A 15,194-nucleotide genomic window follows, 5' to 3' on the forward strand; every position below is an offset into this window, starting at 1 on the left:
TTTTGCATACTTTTATAAATGCTCAAACTTAATAATAATTTAATTAAAGAAATAAAAAAATTATAAGTAAATAAATAATTATAACTTTAATTAGAAATATAGAAAACATTTGGTCATAGACAAGCATGACAAAGAAGAATATATATATATATATATATATATATATAAATAGAAAAAAATAAAACATGGAGAAATGAACAATTGAGATTGTAAACATGAGTTGAAGAAATGGATGAATAAAAAAACGCAGAATAATAAAAAGAAGATAAAACTAAACGAAAAAAAAATTAGATATGGAAATGGATAGATCTGTAATAAAAAAAAGAAAATAACAACAAGAATAAAAAGTAAAGGGGAGATTAATTTATAGTTTTCGTGTAGTATTTTCTATTATCATTTACAAATATGAGGTAGAAAAAAGTGATAGTCATTAGACATTAATGAATTGATTAATCTAGAGAAATTTTCAAATGATGGAAATATTCGTCTGCAAATTCATCCATATTTTCGAGTTCCTTTGCAGTCATATCTGGATGATGGACTGTATCTTGAATCATATCAGTGACATCGTCCAAATTCAAATTCATATATTCTTCCATGAATTTACCGATTTCTGTATTTTCATGATTACCTTGCAATTTATCCAAAATCCTATACCAAGTTGTTTTCCTATTTGAATATGCATAAATGTTAACATCAACAGCAGAATGACCATGTGTAGTCCAACCTATTTGAGCTCTCCAGGAGATCATCCTGTTAAGCTTTTCTTGAACTTCATTTACATCTTTATATGACATAATATCCAATACATCTTTTTCTCTATAATCGAAAATATGTAACCCATTTTCGAAAATTTCCTTTTTAATAAAATTTTTAATTTCATTTCTTGTTAAATTATTTGAAAATTTAATGAAATTGGAATAAACTTTTTTTAAATATTCACCTGAATGAGTCGAGTTTGCCAAAACTTCAGGGAACCAAATATAATCTGGATAGGTTCTAGTGACTTGCTTAGCAGTGACAAGGCCACCAGTTTCATGGTCAGAAGTGGATAATACGATTGTTTCAGTATCTGTTTTTGAGACGTAATCTAAAACAGCTTCAAAAGCTTCATCAAAGGCCAATACTTCACGAGCTTGAGATGCAGGGTCATTTTGGTGACCTGCATGATCAATACGTGAACCTTCAATCATAATAAAGAAACCTTCATCTGAATCTTTTGTAGCCTCGTCAAGGGCATTAATGGCAGTCATTGCTTGCTCTTTCAAAGAAGGATGGACTGTTGGATCTCTATCGAAATCAAAAGGAATATCATTATCAGCTAGTAATGCTAATAGTGGTAATGAAACGTTGAAACCGTTCTGTAAATCATCAAAACTTGCTCTATCACCTACATAGGACCAACCTTCATCAAGAGCCTCTTGAATTAGATTTCTATCGTCGGCACGTGCACCACCATTACCAACCCATTCACTATCTTTGGAATTTGAGGAGTAGAAATGCGATCTACCACCACCCATTAATAAATCTACCATCCTGCCCAATGGATAATTACCCAATTGCTGAGATGCAATTAGATCCTCTTGAAATCTATAATCTGCATGAGCACTAAACGAGGCAGGAGTTGCGTCTGTAATTCTTGTTGTTACAACTAACCCAGTCATATAACCTTGTAGTTTAGCAGCTTCTAACAAGGTTCCACATGGATTCTTTTGTGGATCAATACCAATAGCCCCATTATAGGTCTTTAATCTACATGAAAATGCAGTAGCACCTGCGGCTGAATCAGTAATTAATGAATCGGACGATCTTGTTCTTGAAGAACCAATTAAATGCTTATCTAAAGTCAAGACATCGTCTATAGGTAAATTGTAAACATGTTGCTTAAATGAACGGGCTAATGACAATGAAGTTGGACCCATTCCATCAGTGACAAAGAAAATAACATTCTTTTTTTGAGACGTGTTCTTTAGAGTGACACTTGGGGATATTAGAGTCAAAAAAATCGAGACAGCTAATAAGCTTAATATTATTTGTTTCCAAAACCTTCGAATTTTATAGAGAGATAATTTACTTTTGATTGTTGTTACAGAATCAGCATTTTTTGGAATTCCAGAAATAAGGCCTGTAGATTCCATTTTCCTTTGAACGTGACTGTGCTCTTGTACTTGTACTTGTATTTGTAATTGTTCTATTTTATTCTATTCTACTTATTTTTCCTTCTCTGTTTCTATACTCCGTCTACTGATATTGGATTATTTCTTGCTTGTAAAGTTAGTCTAATATGTTTGAATATGATTTAATAAGATGCGATTTGATTTAACACGATTTATATTACAACTATTTAAATCAAGGAAGGATAATCCTTAAATAAATCTTAAATCCACTAATTGACAACGTTCCCTCTCCAATGGACTTTTTTCGGAGAAATTGTAAAGTACAAAATCACGCGGAGGTGCACGGGTGAAACTAATTTGTTGAAAATAAAAAGTGTGGAAAAAACATGAAAAAACATGAAAAAACATGAAAAAACGTGAAAAACATGGAAAAAAGGATAACTCAACTTTCATCTTCCTTCTTAATTTTTTGAGGCTCCTTAAGACGCTCTTTTCTTGATGTATACAAACTTTCAACTCGTTTCAATTCTTTATGTTCGTTTTGAAGTTTTTCTTTGAACAACTGGCATTTGTGATCGATATCTTGGTCAGTCAAATCTGTAGAGTCTTCTAAATGATCTCTATACTCAGAAACTTGTAATTGGATAGAACGCTTATCTTGATGAATTTTCAACTTGGCGTCTTTAATAGATGGTTTCACAACAGCACGAGTTTTTGGCTTTTGTTTAGCCTCTTGTGCTCTTTTTGTATAATTCTTATTATTATACTCATTATGAGCTAAAGAACGTTGGATATGACCCGATGTGGAAGACCCTTTTGCAGTTTTTAAACCTACCCCATTATGTGACATTCTTGTTATTGATTAGGCCTTGCAGTTTTAGCATCAAAAAATTTATAGGTGAATTAATTGATGAGAATTTATGGGTGCGATTTATATTTTGGGATATCATTTTTCAAGTTTTAATTTGCAAATGGTCTAGGGTTCGAATTTCGAGAGGGCCCAATAAAAATAAAAAATATAATCCTAAACCCATCTTATTGAAATATCAAGGACTATCAGGAAGAGATCAAAGTATATCTTAGTGAATTGACAAGTACATCTATGATTTCAATAAAGATTGTGAGCTATTCTCTTTGTAATTGTTTTATTTAAGATTACATCACCATTATCGATTGATGATTGTAGTAACTTGGATCATAGAATAAAAGAAAATAATAGACATATAGTCAGATTCTAATTATTTCAAATTTGGACACTTGAATATGATTTAGAACTTATAGAATAAATTTATTTTAAATAGTTTTTTTTTCAAAAACTAACAAATACCAAGAGATTAAATTATCTTCTCGCCTTAACTCTTTCCCTCCTTCTCCTTATAAGTATTTCAAATAATCTCATACACAATTCTCCCTTTTAAACTATTTAATATTAGTGCATATCATTTATATACTAAATTTCTTCCTAAATAAATTTCAACAATTTTGAACTAGGACTTTCAGCAAGGCCCATGACTCTTTGTATCAAAAATAAATACTTCACAAGAAATCTACAAAACTATTTTGACGTTTAATCGTAATAAATTACTTAGTTTGAAATTATCAAACTGTTCTATATCGATTTTTCCAAGGTTGAGCTGTAACTCGACTTTACTATACTAAGTGACTAATATTTCATTAAATATGAATTAACTGCAAAGTTTAATCTTTATGTTAAGCATCCATAAAGGATGATGGTTTCAGGTATGTAACATAAAAACTTGTCAAATTTACGGACGAAGGGATTTCAAATAAGTATAAAAAATAATGATACGAGATAGTTTGCATATAAAGTAACAATAATATGAATGTGTAACATTAAAAATAATATTTATTATTATTATAAATATGTAATGCAGTAAGATTTAGGAGGACACGGCGTCCAACCCTCTCATCTAAATAAAATAAGATGAGAAAAAATGACAGCCACGAAAGTAAATTGGTGTTTCTGGTATCTATATATAAAATAGAATAAGAAAAATGATAGCCATTTTGGCTTACATATCTTAGGAAGGCTTCAATAAGAAATTCAATAACGTGCTATATGGTAATAGTAAGTGCTTGGGTTTTAATCTGTCGTAACGATATACCATTGTGTTAGACTTTTGACTAAGTGGAAAGTACCATTAATACTAGTATATTGAAACAAATATTTATCATATATATACTCAAGTGGGTATATTGATTGAAGGTTGCTTATTGTTGTTGAACTATGAGGATATTATATGCATTTCATAACAAATATTCACCTGTATAAGTATCAGTAACAAAAAATAACTTTTAGTAGTGACTCTCAGTGAATTAACCTTAAATGCAAGTGTACATAAAGGAGCGGTGGTTCGGTGATTAATGTGTTTAAAAATAATCTTCATAAATATATTCAATTGGAAGAGCCCAAATATTAAGTTTAGATTTGCACTCAAACTACTTACTATTGGGCAAGTTTCTGTTGTAACTCTTAAGTGACCTTTGTAAATGCTGTTTATAAAAAAAAAATATTGAAAAGCAGCTTGCCCCTTACAAATAGTACCATTGTTGTTGACTATCTAGGATGAAAATCATACTTGTTACAAGTATAACCTCTTCTAAAATGTAATTTCCTCGTAGGGTAATTGAAAAATGCTTAAATACATAAAAGCAATAGTGGTAACTTAATTAATTATTAAATTAATACTGTTGTTTTTCTTTTATTATTGTTCTCATCTAGGAATACAAATGCTTCACGAACTTTACCATTAAGGTGCCTATTAACCCCACGGCACCAGTTAAGGCTTGGAAATCATTGAAGAAAGGTATATGAATTGTTCATATGCATTAGTTTTATTCTTGGGGGAGGTTGTATAGCTTTGGTCCATAATGATGTTTCCCACATAGGTAGCATTAAATACTCAGGTGTTCCAACAAAATTTCTTGAGTATTGCTAGTACTTGATAATACCTTAGTAATAAAAGTATTAATAAAACTCAAAAGATTGCCCATTTTTTTTCAACCTGTTTAAAAAGAGAATTAGCCTTTCTAAAAGAAAATCGAAAGTAGACAATAATGGGGAAAAGTCAAAAACATTCTCTGCAGAAATCTAGAGAGTCTTTTATAGTCTTTACTCTATCAAATATAAATACTAGTAACATTGTTATGAGCATGATGAAAAAANAAAAAAAAAAAAAGAAATACAAACTGGAACACATCATTCTAACAATTAACCAAAACAGGTAGTATAGAGTAAGGAAAAAACAAAATTAAATCTTACCCTTCGCAAGTTTGTTGGAATATAAATTATAAATTCTCATTTTGCTCCTTTAATTATTCGTACTAAACAAAGTTTAAACACTCATTTTTCATGCTCAATTTCATGCTTTTTTACCACTATTGTTAAAGCATTATACTAATACTCAATCCAATGGATAACAAAAAATTTAGAAAATAATTATTGTGATTTCTCAAGTCTTCTTGACACAATTTTTTTTTCATTGAGCATTATTAGTTTTTAAGTCTAAATTTACCATTTTTACTTAAGAATTCGCGTTACTTCGTAATTTTCGTGTATAGTGAAATTTTCCTCTATTTAAATTCATTTTTCTCATTTTTATTTCCAAATTTCAAACTAAATATTCGGCCTCTTTTTGAAATCTTGGTGCTTTAAAAACTGCAGATCGTTATTGCTTATTTTACAATTTTTTTCAAGAAATTATTGTTTGCATTTTAAAAGCTAAATCTGTTTATTTGTTTATCAGTTACTTTATTTGTTTGTGTTTATATTTGCATTTTACGTCTTATTATTTATATATATCCAATAATTCATCCATTAATAATTTGATTGATATAGATTATTCAATCATTATCGTAGTACATTGCTTCAAATATCCCATCAACAATGTCTATTCACATATCGAAACGCATAACAAGAGTCGTGCTGATTATCGTCCTAGTTGTAGTGTCCATCTCAGTCTTATCGAATCATGCTACAACTCAGGATATTTACAAAGATTATGTTCCTACAGCTTTAGATTTCTCTGCATATTATAACGATGATAGTCCCAAACTACCTAGTGGAAATTCGAAATTTGATTTTGCAATCTCTTCAGTATCTAGTCTAGGTGCTCTTCCTTCTGCAGATCCCAGTATTTGGAAGAAACAGAAAGAAGATGATGAATTTAAGAAAAAATTAGCCAAGGCTAAAGAAGAAGCTAAAAAGGCAGAAGAAAATCCAGATGATAAAGATCATTTATACAAGTTCTTGGCACCCTCTTTTGCTAATGAAGGTAGAAGACCCTCTGCAGTTCTAATATCTGTCATTAATGTGGATGATGATTTACAAAAAATTTTGGAGACTGTTTATTCAGTTGAAACTAAATTCAATAACAAATTGAAATATCCTTGGGTTTTCATCTCTAAAGATCCATTACCAGAACCCACAGTTTCTACAATCGAATCTGTTTTAGGGATTGAAAATTGTAAATTTGGAACTATTCCAGAAAGTGATTGGGCTTATCCATCATATATCGATAAAAACAAAGCTGCTGTATCAAGAGCTCAAATGTTTAAATTAGACTTCGGCTCTTCTGAATCATATAGACATATGGCAAGATACTTGTCAGGTTTGATCTGGGAACATCCTCTTTTACAAGGTTTCGATTGGTATTGGCGTATTGATCCAGGCTCTGTTTTGACTTGTGATATTCAATATGATTTATTTAGATGGATGCAAGATACAGGTAAAGTTTTCGGGTTCACTCTCTCAGGAAGAGAAGAACCGGACACTATGAAAACTTTATGGGACAAGACAAGAAACTATATTGACTCTCATAAAAATATTCATCCAGATTTGAGAGGTTTTGTAACAAATGCAGGAGAGGCAAAGGCAGGCAAAAACGATAAAATTACTAAAAATGATGATTATAACAATTGTTATTTCTGGTCAAACTCAGAACTTGGGAATCTAAACTATTGGAGATCACCACTTGTCAAAAACTATTTCGATTATTTAGATCATGAAGGTGGATTCTTCTATGAAAGATGGGCTGATCATACAGTGCATACTTTAAGTACTGTCTTGTTCTTAGAAAAAAGACAATTCCATTTCTTCCCAGATGTAGGTTTTTCGTTTGGTGAATATAAAAATTGTCCATTAGAAGATTTCTTATGGAAAGAAAACAATTGTGCTTGTGATCAAGGTGATGACAATTCTTTCAGAAAACGTTCATGTACCGGTAGATATTACGAGTCCATTGAAAAGGGTAAACCAGAAGGCCATCAAGATCACGACTATTAATCAGTACACATTTCCCCATTCTCTCATCTTCATTCTAATAATCATTATAAAAAAACAAGACAAAACCAAAAAAAGTATAATAAAAAAGAATCTGTAAAATTAGCTTTCTAAAGGGAACTTAAAATAATGCATCATCTCATATATTTTTATATCTATTTCTTTTGTTTTACTATTTTTTTTAGCTTTTTATTATTATTATTTTACATTCGTTTAATAGATAGTAAATAAGTACTACCATGTGTAAAATATTTATAATCATACAATAATGAATTCGATTTAGTTTTTTTTTAACTTTTGCATTCTTCAAATTAATTAATTTTATACTTTTTAAAAATAGTTTTTTTTTTTATATTTTTCACTTACCGATGATGAGCTTATTTAATAAAAAAATATATCTTTTCTAAAACATATTGTTTTAACAAGAAATTTATCAGTACTAAAGGCTATAAATATCATCAACAGTTGTTTTTAATATGGAAGCACCTAAGAAATATGTCCCTGGGCCAAATGATCCAGAATTACCACCACAATTATCAGAATTTAAAGATAAATCTGCAGATGAAATATTTGAAGAATTAAATAGAATGCCATTTTTCATGACACAATTAGATGAAACTGATGGTGAAGGTGGTGTTAATGATAATTTAGAAGCTTTGAAAGCATTAGCCTATGAAGGTGAACCTCATGAAATTGCCGGTAACTTTAAGAATCGTGGGAATGAATTTTATAAATTAAAACAATACCGGGATGCAAGAGAAGTTTATACAAAAGGTATTGATGTTAAATGTGATGATGATAAAATCAATGAATCACTTTATGCTAATCGTGCAGCTTGTGAATTAGAATTGAAAAATTTTAGAAAATGTATTGAGGATTGTAAAAAAGCTTTAAGTTTTAATGTTAAAAATATTAAATGTTATTATAGAATGGGTAAAGCATTTTTAAGCGTGGATAGATTTGATGAATCTAAAGAATCAATCGAATTTGGTTTGAAAATTGATTCTGAAAATAAATCTCTCAAGAATCTACTACAAGCTATCGAAAAAAGACAATTAGAAATTCAAAGACGTAAAGATATGGAAATGAAGATAAAACTTGAAAAAGAAGGTAAAAAAGTTATCCTGGAGAATGCTATGAAATTAAGAAACATTACTATGATTGGAACTTCTAACCCAGTAGATTTGTTGAAAGAAGGTAAATTGAAATTAGAAGATCCATTAGATTTTGAATCTCAACTTATTTTCCCAGCATTAATCATGTATCCAACTTTAGATGAATTTGATTTTGTTGCAGAAGTAGGTGAATTGACCACTGTTGGTGAATTATTAGATGTAATATTCGATAGACCACAACAATGGTTTGAAATAAAGGGTCATGATGTTTTTCAAAATAAGAACAAAGTATTAGCTTATATGGAAACACAATCTGGTGGTTTAGTTAAAATTGGTAGAAAAAATTCATTTCATGAAATATTTAAAATGGAAAAACTAGTTATTCCAATGTTTGATAATTCATTAAAAATATTTTTCGTACCAAAATCAGAAAGTGAAGCTTGGCTAGCCAAATGGGATAAGACCAAAGCTATTGAAAGAAGATTATAATTTTAATTTTGAGACATGATCGTGTATTTGTAAAATAATTTGTGTGCTTTTATAATTTTTTTTTATTTTTTTTTCTTTTTATTTTTTAAAATGCAACTTTTTTTTTATTTGTTAAACTATTATTGTATATGTTATTATTATATAGTTAAATGCAAAGAATTGTATATAATTGTAAAAATTATATGAGTTGGTATTTGAATATTTAAAAAATTAAATTAGTTTTGAATATTTAAAGGGGACAAAAAAAAGAAAGAATTGTGATGTGAATGAGGGAAAAAAAAGAATTGTTCATGAATATTGTTATTTTGTTATTTTTAAAACAAAAAAATTTTTTAATTTGGTTTTGTTGTATTTTTTTTTGAGAAAATGACATCTAAATCTATGATTGGAATATTACCAAAAATTTCTCTTGGATTTAAATGCTGTTGATTAATCAATTGAGATTCTAGAATTGATTTTTCTCCCCAAGATTTATAGATATTCTTATCTTCATCATCAGAATCCGAATAGATCTCAGGGAACGAATTTGTTAATTTTCTACTTGATTTGGGGCTACCGGTATTGTAATGAGGTTCATTAGTTTGGAGTTCATCATTATTATTATTAGTATATTGGATATCATCATTACGACCATTAGCGATTGTTCTATGATCCTTTGTATCTAAATCATATAAGATTGAATTAAAAGATGGATTCATATTTGTATGAGAAATTCTTCGAATTGTAGTTTCGTTGGAATATTTAGTTCTTGATTCATCATTATATAAATGTTGTTGTTGTTGTTGCTGTTGTTTTTTTATATTATTTTCATTTAATTTTTTTTGACGAGATTGTTCTTCTTGTAATCTTTTAACACCAGATAATCTTGCATTTAATTTTTGTTTCAAATCTTGTTGTTTTTGATCATTTGTTTTGGGTAATAATTGGAATCTAGTCAATCTTTTTGGGGATTTTCTACTTCTTGGACTAATATTTTTATCCAAATTGGAAGTGTTTTTATCTATTGTTTTGGGTCTGTCTAAGTTATTTGGGTTTTCTTGTAACAAATCAGATTTTTCTAACAAATTATTATTTGTCGATTTACTATTTAAAACTCGATGATCTTTCCTGGGAATAATATTAATTTTTTGTGATTCTTTTAAAGGCGATAATGATTCATTTAATGGAATAAAATTTTGCAAAGAGGTATGCGAAGGAGTATGCTTATTATTGGTATTATTATTTATTAAAGATGATTGCTTTGTTATGGTGAATGATTTTTTATTTCTTTTGATATTACGTAATGAAGGTGTAGATCTTGTGGTGGTGGTGACGGCTAATCTTTCAAATACACTTGCAGAATCCTTTGTTGTAATTCTTCTTGATTGATGAGAGGAGGAAGTAGAAGTAGAGGCAGATGAGGAAGATTTATAGGACGAGTTATGCAATGATTTATAAGAAGATTTTTTACGACTGATTGGGGAGACAATGTTCGTATTTTTATTATTTATTGGAGAGGTATTTGGTTTAATAATTTTTTTCTTCTTTGTTGGTGATCTAAATTCAAAATTCTTATTTGGTACAGAGTGCATAGAATTTTTCGTTATTATATTACTAGTAGGTGAAGTGGATTGAATTATTATGGGAGAATTGGAAGAATTTGGAGTAAAATCTGGAGATAATTTCATTGGATTATCCAAAGTATGTAATGCCACAGTAGAATCATTATTTGGAATCTTAGTAAAATGCGACGTCGTACGTAACGATATGGGAGAAGTTGATGAAGGTGAGGTTGAAATTGGTTGAATATCATTTTGTTTAATCATTATCAATGGATCTTTTTTCGGAAGTGGTGTATACATGATTGATCTTCTACTGACTGGAGCGTGTGAATGTGAAATTTGCTTGGAATTTGGATCGGGTGCAATAGAGGCAGGTATACCCGTACCTTGTTTTAACATTTGATCCACCTTTTCGGGAGACCAAGTGACAGAAATGTTGTGAGTAGTTGTTGTTGCTGTAGTTGTTGTTGTGGAAGAATTTGATGTATTTGAAGAAAGCTGTTCATATTTTGTGGGTGTAGAGGAGAGTGGGTTGCCAGTGGAAGGTTTATTTTCGATAAGATATTGTTTCAATGGTAATAACGATTGGTTTCTTGTGGCGATGATATCATCTATTTGATCTATTCCCGTGGCTAATGAATTATTGAACGATATGAGAGAGGATAGTTTATCTTTGAACAAAACATATTTTTGTTTCTCTCTCTTGGGCAATAACCAATCCATTTTTCGAGGTGGACACTCTCGTAGTAAAATAATATGGTTGTATTATATAAGATTGAAAATGTAAATCCTTTTTAAACTATCATGAATTTTAAATTCAAATAGATCTAGAGAAAGATTGCGATGCGAATTTATTAATTTTTTTTAAAAAAAAAAAAAAAAAAGAAAACGACAGAAAATAAATAAACAAAAAAGAAATATAATTGGCGACGCGAATTGTAACGTGACATGAAATAGTAACTTGGTATTATAAGTATATATATATATATGCGTGTGTGTATAGATATATATATATATATATATATATATTAGAAATTAAGAAAATAAGAAACTATGGCGTCGTAAAAAATCAAGGGTATTAAAAGTGAATATGTAAAGTCTAAAAGCGGAGTGAAGGGGATGGGATGAAAGTAGAAGAGGTAAAAAAGCAGAACGTGAAAAATGTTTATAATTAGTAGTTGATAATGTCTAAGTCAATTATGGGAGGAGGCAAGTCGCCGGATTCTGGGCAAGATGCAAAGACTTTGGTGTTTGCGTTTGCATTGGCGTTCGAGCTTGCATGATGGACAGAACCCTTGGGAGAGATATCGGTTGATTTAAGATTATTAATCTCCAAGAATTCGTCCAATGTGGAGATGTGATGGTTAGAATTGGTACTGTTTCTTCTAATCTGTTCTCTTGTATTGGAGATTATATCGTCGATCGAGTAGGAGTCTCGTGATCTTGCGGGTCCCATGGAGAACGAGCTCTTGAATTGTCTTGGTGATGAAAACGAAATGGCATTACTCTTGCGATGAACACTTGACCGTCTTCTATTATCGAAGGGTGAAGTTGTGGGGGACAATGGAGTATGAGGAGTAGAAATGCAGTTAGTATCGAAAAGAGGTCCCAAGGAAGATTTAGGAGAAGTATTTTCGAAATTTAAAGGTTCTTTGCAAGAAGGTTTGCGAGGAGTAGAGAATTCTCTTGGAGGGAAGTTGAAAGATTTAAAAGAGTCGTTGATATTGTCCATGTTTGGTTGAGTAAATTTTATCCAGTGGAGTGCAATGACTAAAAGAGTGTTGGACCCTCTTGTAACGTCTCTATATATACGAGTGGAAACAAGTTGAATCAAGTCGAGTCGAGTCCAGATAAATTTCCTTTACGATGAAAAATGGAATTTTTCTTTTGTTGGATCTTGCATTGTCGAACGAGCCGTATTCAAAACATTGACAAAATGATGATTAATTAATGATTAATTATGATTAAACGTTAATATGATAGTATGATACAATGTAAGTAAGTAAGTAAGTGTATAATATGGGAAAAAAACAAATAAGCAAAAAATAATAAATAGGAACAAAAAGCAAGAAAGGAAAAAGGAAATATACAGAGTGGGTGAGCCTGCTGCAGAGTTTTCTGAGTGACGGATCGAATTCTTCCGCCAGAGACGGAATTTCCGTGAAAAATTAATGGAATTCTGTGAAATTTCAGGACAGATATGGTAATATTTTCAATCGGGAGTCCTGCGTGTTTTTCTGTGCGAGATCCCGCACACAAAACTTCGATGGCGGCGAAAGTTTCCGCATGTGGCGGGAGTTTCCTATTGTAGTACGAGTTGCCCCTTGTGGACAGGAAACATGGGGCAAAAGAAACGGGGAAAAATGTAATGCGAAAAAAAAAAGAATAAATAAAGTGGACTATAAGAAGCAGCCGGAGAAAACGGCGCAGGCCCGATCTGGAAGCGGAGATTCATCGGCGGGGGCTTTTCAGGGGCGCGCCAGCCGCGAATTTTTCGTGAAGCAGCATTTTGCAATTTGTGGCGCGGCGAATTGTGGCGCGGTATTGTTAGCGCCACATATGGGTCACGTGGAGTGAAATGCAGGGGTGGGGCAGGTGGGGGTTTTGTGGCACAAAAAAACTCCGGGATCTCTTTTTCTTTTTGTGTCACATGAGAGAAATTTCGCGTCGCAAGATTTCGCGTCGTGCCTGAAATAAGGGAGAGTGGCATTATTATTATTATTATTATTATTATTATTACTATTACTATTACTATTACTATTACTATTACTATTACTATTACTATTACTATTACTATTACTATTACTATTACTATTACTATTACTATTACTATTACTATTATGGTGGTATTCTAGTGGCTTCTATATACACTATGTACTACCAGATTACAATATATTACCATATATTGTATTACTATTAATCTCCTATTTTTACCTTGGAGTGTCAGGTTAATAGCTCGTAGTCTATGAGATACAGTCGGTGTACTTGTAGCAAGAGTCGTAGAACCAATATCTTCATGATGCAAAGGTATGTGCTCTTATTTTTTGTTTTCACTTTTGTGGTCTCCCAACTTGAGATGATTTAGTCAGAGAACCATCTTAAACAGACGTTACACTTGGTAGGGCGTCTTCTCCGGAACGTAATGAGCTATAAAGAAAAATAATAATAAATTAGCTAATAGATGCGAAAGCGTGGGATGTATTCGTTTCTGCAAGGTACGATGTATGCGTGTCACACTAAGAACCTGTATTATTGTCTTGGAAAAGATCGTATCACAGGGGGTTTATAAATTTACTACCATTAGTAGTACGGACAACTGATTTGCAGATAATGGTGGTGAGCTTGTTAACTCTCTGTCCCGCAATAATGGTATTGTGCAGTAGCGTACTTTTCCTCGTTATAGTTACCAGAACGGTGGAGTGGAACGGGTGCATTGTACCTTACGAGAACGCATGCGTTGCTTACTTGTAGAATTCCACTAACCCTTGTGTTCAGATGCTATTTCTACCGTGGCCAAGAGGTACAGATGGTAAGATTCCTTGTTGCTCACTTTTTTTTTTCAAGTCATAAGCATGACAATATAGTATATATAATTCTTAAACCCGCGGAACCTAGCAGAAATGCAATGCACATGGCCAGGAAACAACAATAACCACTAACCGATAACAACATCATATCTTATGAGATATCAATATCTCTCATCATTCAATGTTAAATACTGCATTAGGCATTTAATTACAGGACACCCCAGTTACTAATCCGTTAAAGATAGATATTACCATCACATTCTATCCCTGCTCTTTGCCTTGCCTTATATACCAAATATCAAGGCACATCGCTGTGATTGTTTATTATTCTTAGCCCTATAACAGATATGTCTGACTAACCTACTTTATTGTCTATTGTGTTTGTTTTTTTAGTTGTTTTTTTTTACCTACTCCGTACTCTTTAACACGAAATGCTGGTCTTTAATTGCTGGGTTTTTTATGCCAAGAAAAAGTATCTACAAAAGTAAAAAAAATATCTAAATTATACTGGACAGCAACAGAAAAATAACCGGAAATCATAGTAAAAATACTACCCATGTTTATGCTTGTTTGTAGGCCTCCTTGCCAATCCTTCCCGTTTATGCTTTTATGCTTGTATCTTCTGGAAACACATCCTAACTTATATTATTTTCTGCCATTGAATTAAACTTTAAGGCCAGACTACACTCTCGTACTATTCCTGCAAATAAACCAGTAACCCAGAAGATACGTGTCGACTTGTTCTGGAGAATAAAGGGGAATACATCTTGCATTGCTATATAAATAGCTATTCTTTCTAATTATCCATTTTATACTTTCTAGTCATCTTGGCTAACAATATCCCAACACATCATATAACATTCTTAGCATCCCCTATTGTTTGTCGTTTGTCGTTTGTCGGTTGTCATTTGTATTATTCTAATTTTTTTTTTTATTTTTTATTCTACCTAACCACCCACCATAGTCATTCATTACACGTTTTTTTTTTTCTTTCTTTCTTTCTCTCTTGCTAATAGTTTTATTGAAAAACTAAATCACATTCCTTACATTCCTTACATTATTTACAATCATTCATTCCTTTAATTATCTTCCACTCTTTATTT

General features: G+C 31.2%; 6 protein-coding genes across 6 annotated transcripts; 2 read left to right on the forward strand and 4 right to left on the reverse strand.

The window, feature by feature from the left end:
* Positions 1-449: 449 nt before the first annotated feature.
* On the reverse strand, positions 450-2,138 carry PHO8 (alkaline phosphatase PHO8; the record flags this gene model as incomplete). Its single annotated transcript, XM_004182087.1, has 1 exon — positions 450-2,138. One exon carries the CDS (start codon positions 2,136-2,138, stop codon positions 450-452), a length of 1,689 nt encoding a protein of 562 aa, XP_004182135.1.
* A 421-nt stretch (positions 2,139-2,559) lies between these two features.
* Positions 2,560-2,967, reverse strand: CWC21 (U2-type spliceosomal complex subunit CWC21; the record flags this gene model as incomplete). The annotated part of the gene is made up of 1 exon (XM_004182088.1): positions 2,560-2,967. The coding sequence occupies one exon, from the start codon at positions 2,965-2,967 to the stop codon at positions 2,560-2,562; it is 408 nt and encodes a 135-aa protein (XP_004182136.1).
* Positions 2,968-6,024: 3,057 nt separating this feature from the next.
* TBLA0H03370 (uncharacterized protein) lies at positions 6,025-7,422 on the forward strand (the record flags this gene model as incomplete). Its single annotated transcript, XM_004182089.1, has 1 exon — positions 6,025-7,422. One exon carries the CDS (start codon positions 6,025-6,027, stop codon positions 7,420-7,422), a length of 1,398 nt encoding a protein of 465 aa, XP_004182137.1.
* Positions 7,423-7,895: 473 nt separating this feature from the next.
* Positions 7,896-9,023, forward strand: CNS1 (HSP70/90 family co-chaperone CNS1; the record flags this gene model as incomplete). Its single annotated transcript, XM_004182090.1, has 1 exon — positions 7,896-9,023. The coding sequence occupies one exon, from the start codon at positions 7,896-7,898 to the stop codon at positions 9,021-9,023; it is 1,128 nt and encodes a 375-aa protein (XP_004182138.1).
* A 332-nt stretch (positions 9,024-9,355) lies between these two features.
* On the reverse strand, positions 9,356-11,287 carry SLI15 (Sli15p; the record flags this gene model as incomplete). The annotated part of the gene is made up of 1 exon (XM_004182091.1): positions 9,356-11,287. One exon carries the CDS (start codon positions 11,285-11,287, stop codon positions 9,356-9,358), a length of 1,932 nt encoding a protein of 643 aa, XP_004182139.1.
* A 448-nt stretch (positions 11,288-11,735) lies between these two features.
* ICS2 (Ics2p) lies at positions 11,736-12,296 on the reverse strand (the record flags this gene model as incomplete). The annotated part of the gene is made up of 1 exon (XM_004182092.1): positions 11,736-12,296. One exon carries the CDS (start codon positions 12,294-12,296, stop codon positions 11,736-11,738), a length of 561 nt encoding a protein of 186 aa, XP_004182140.1.
* Between the last annotated feature and the right edge of the window lie 2,898 nt (positions 12,297-15,194).

The sequence above is a fragment of the Henningerozyma blattae genome, chromosome 8 (assembly GCF_000315915.1).
Source record: "Henningerozyma blattae CBS 6284 chromosome 8, complete genome".
Lineage (NCBI taxonomy): Eukaryota > Fungi > Ascomycota > Saccharomycetes > Saccharomycetales > Saccharomycetaceae > Henningerozyma > Henningerozyma blattae.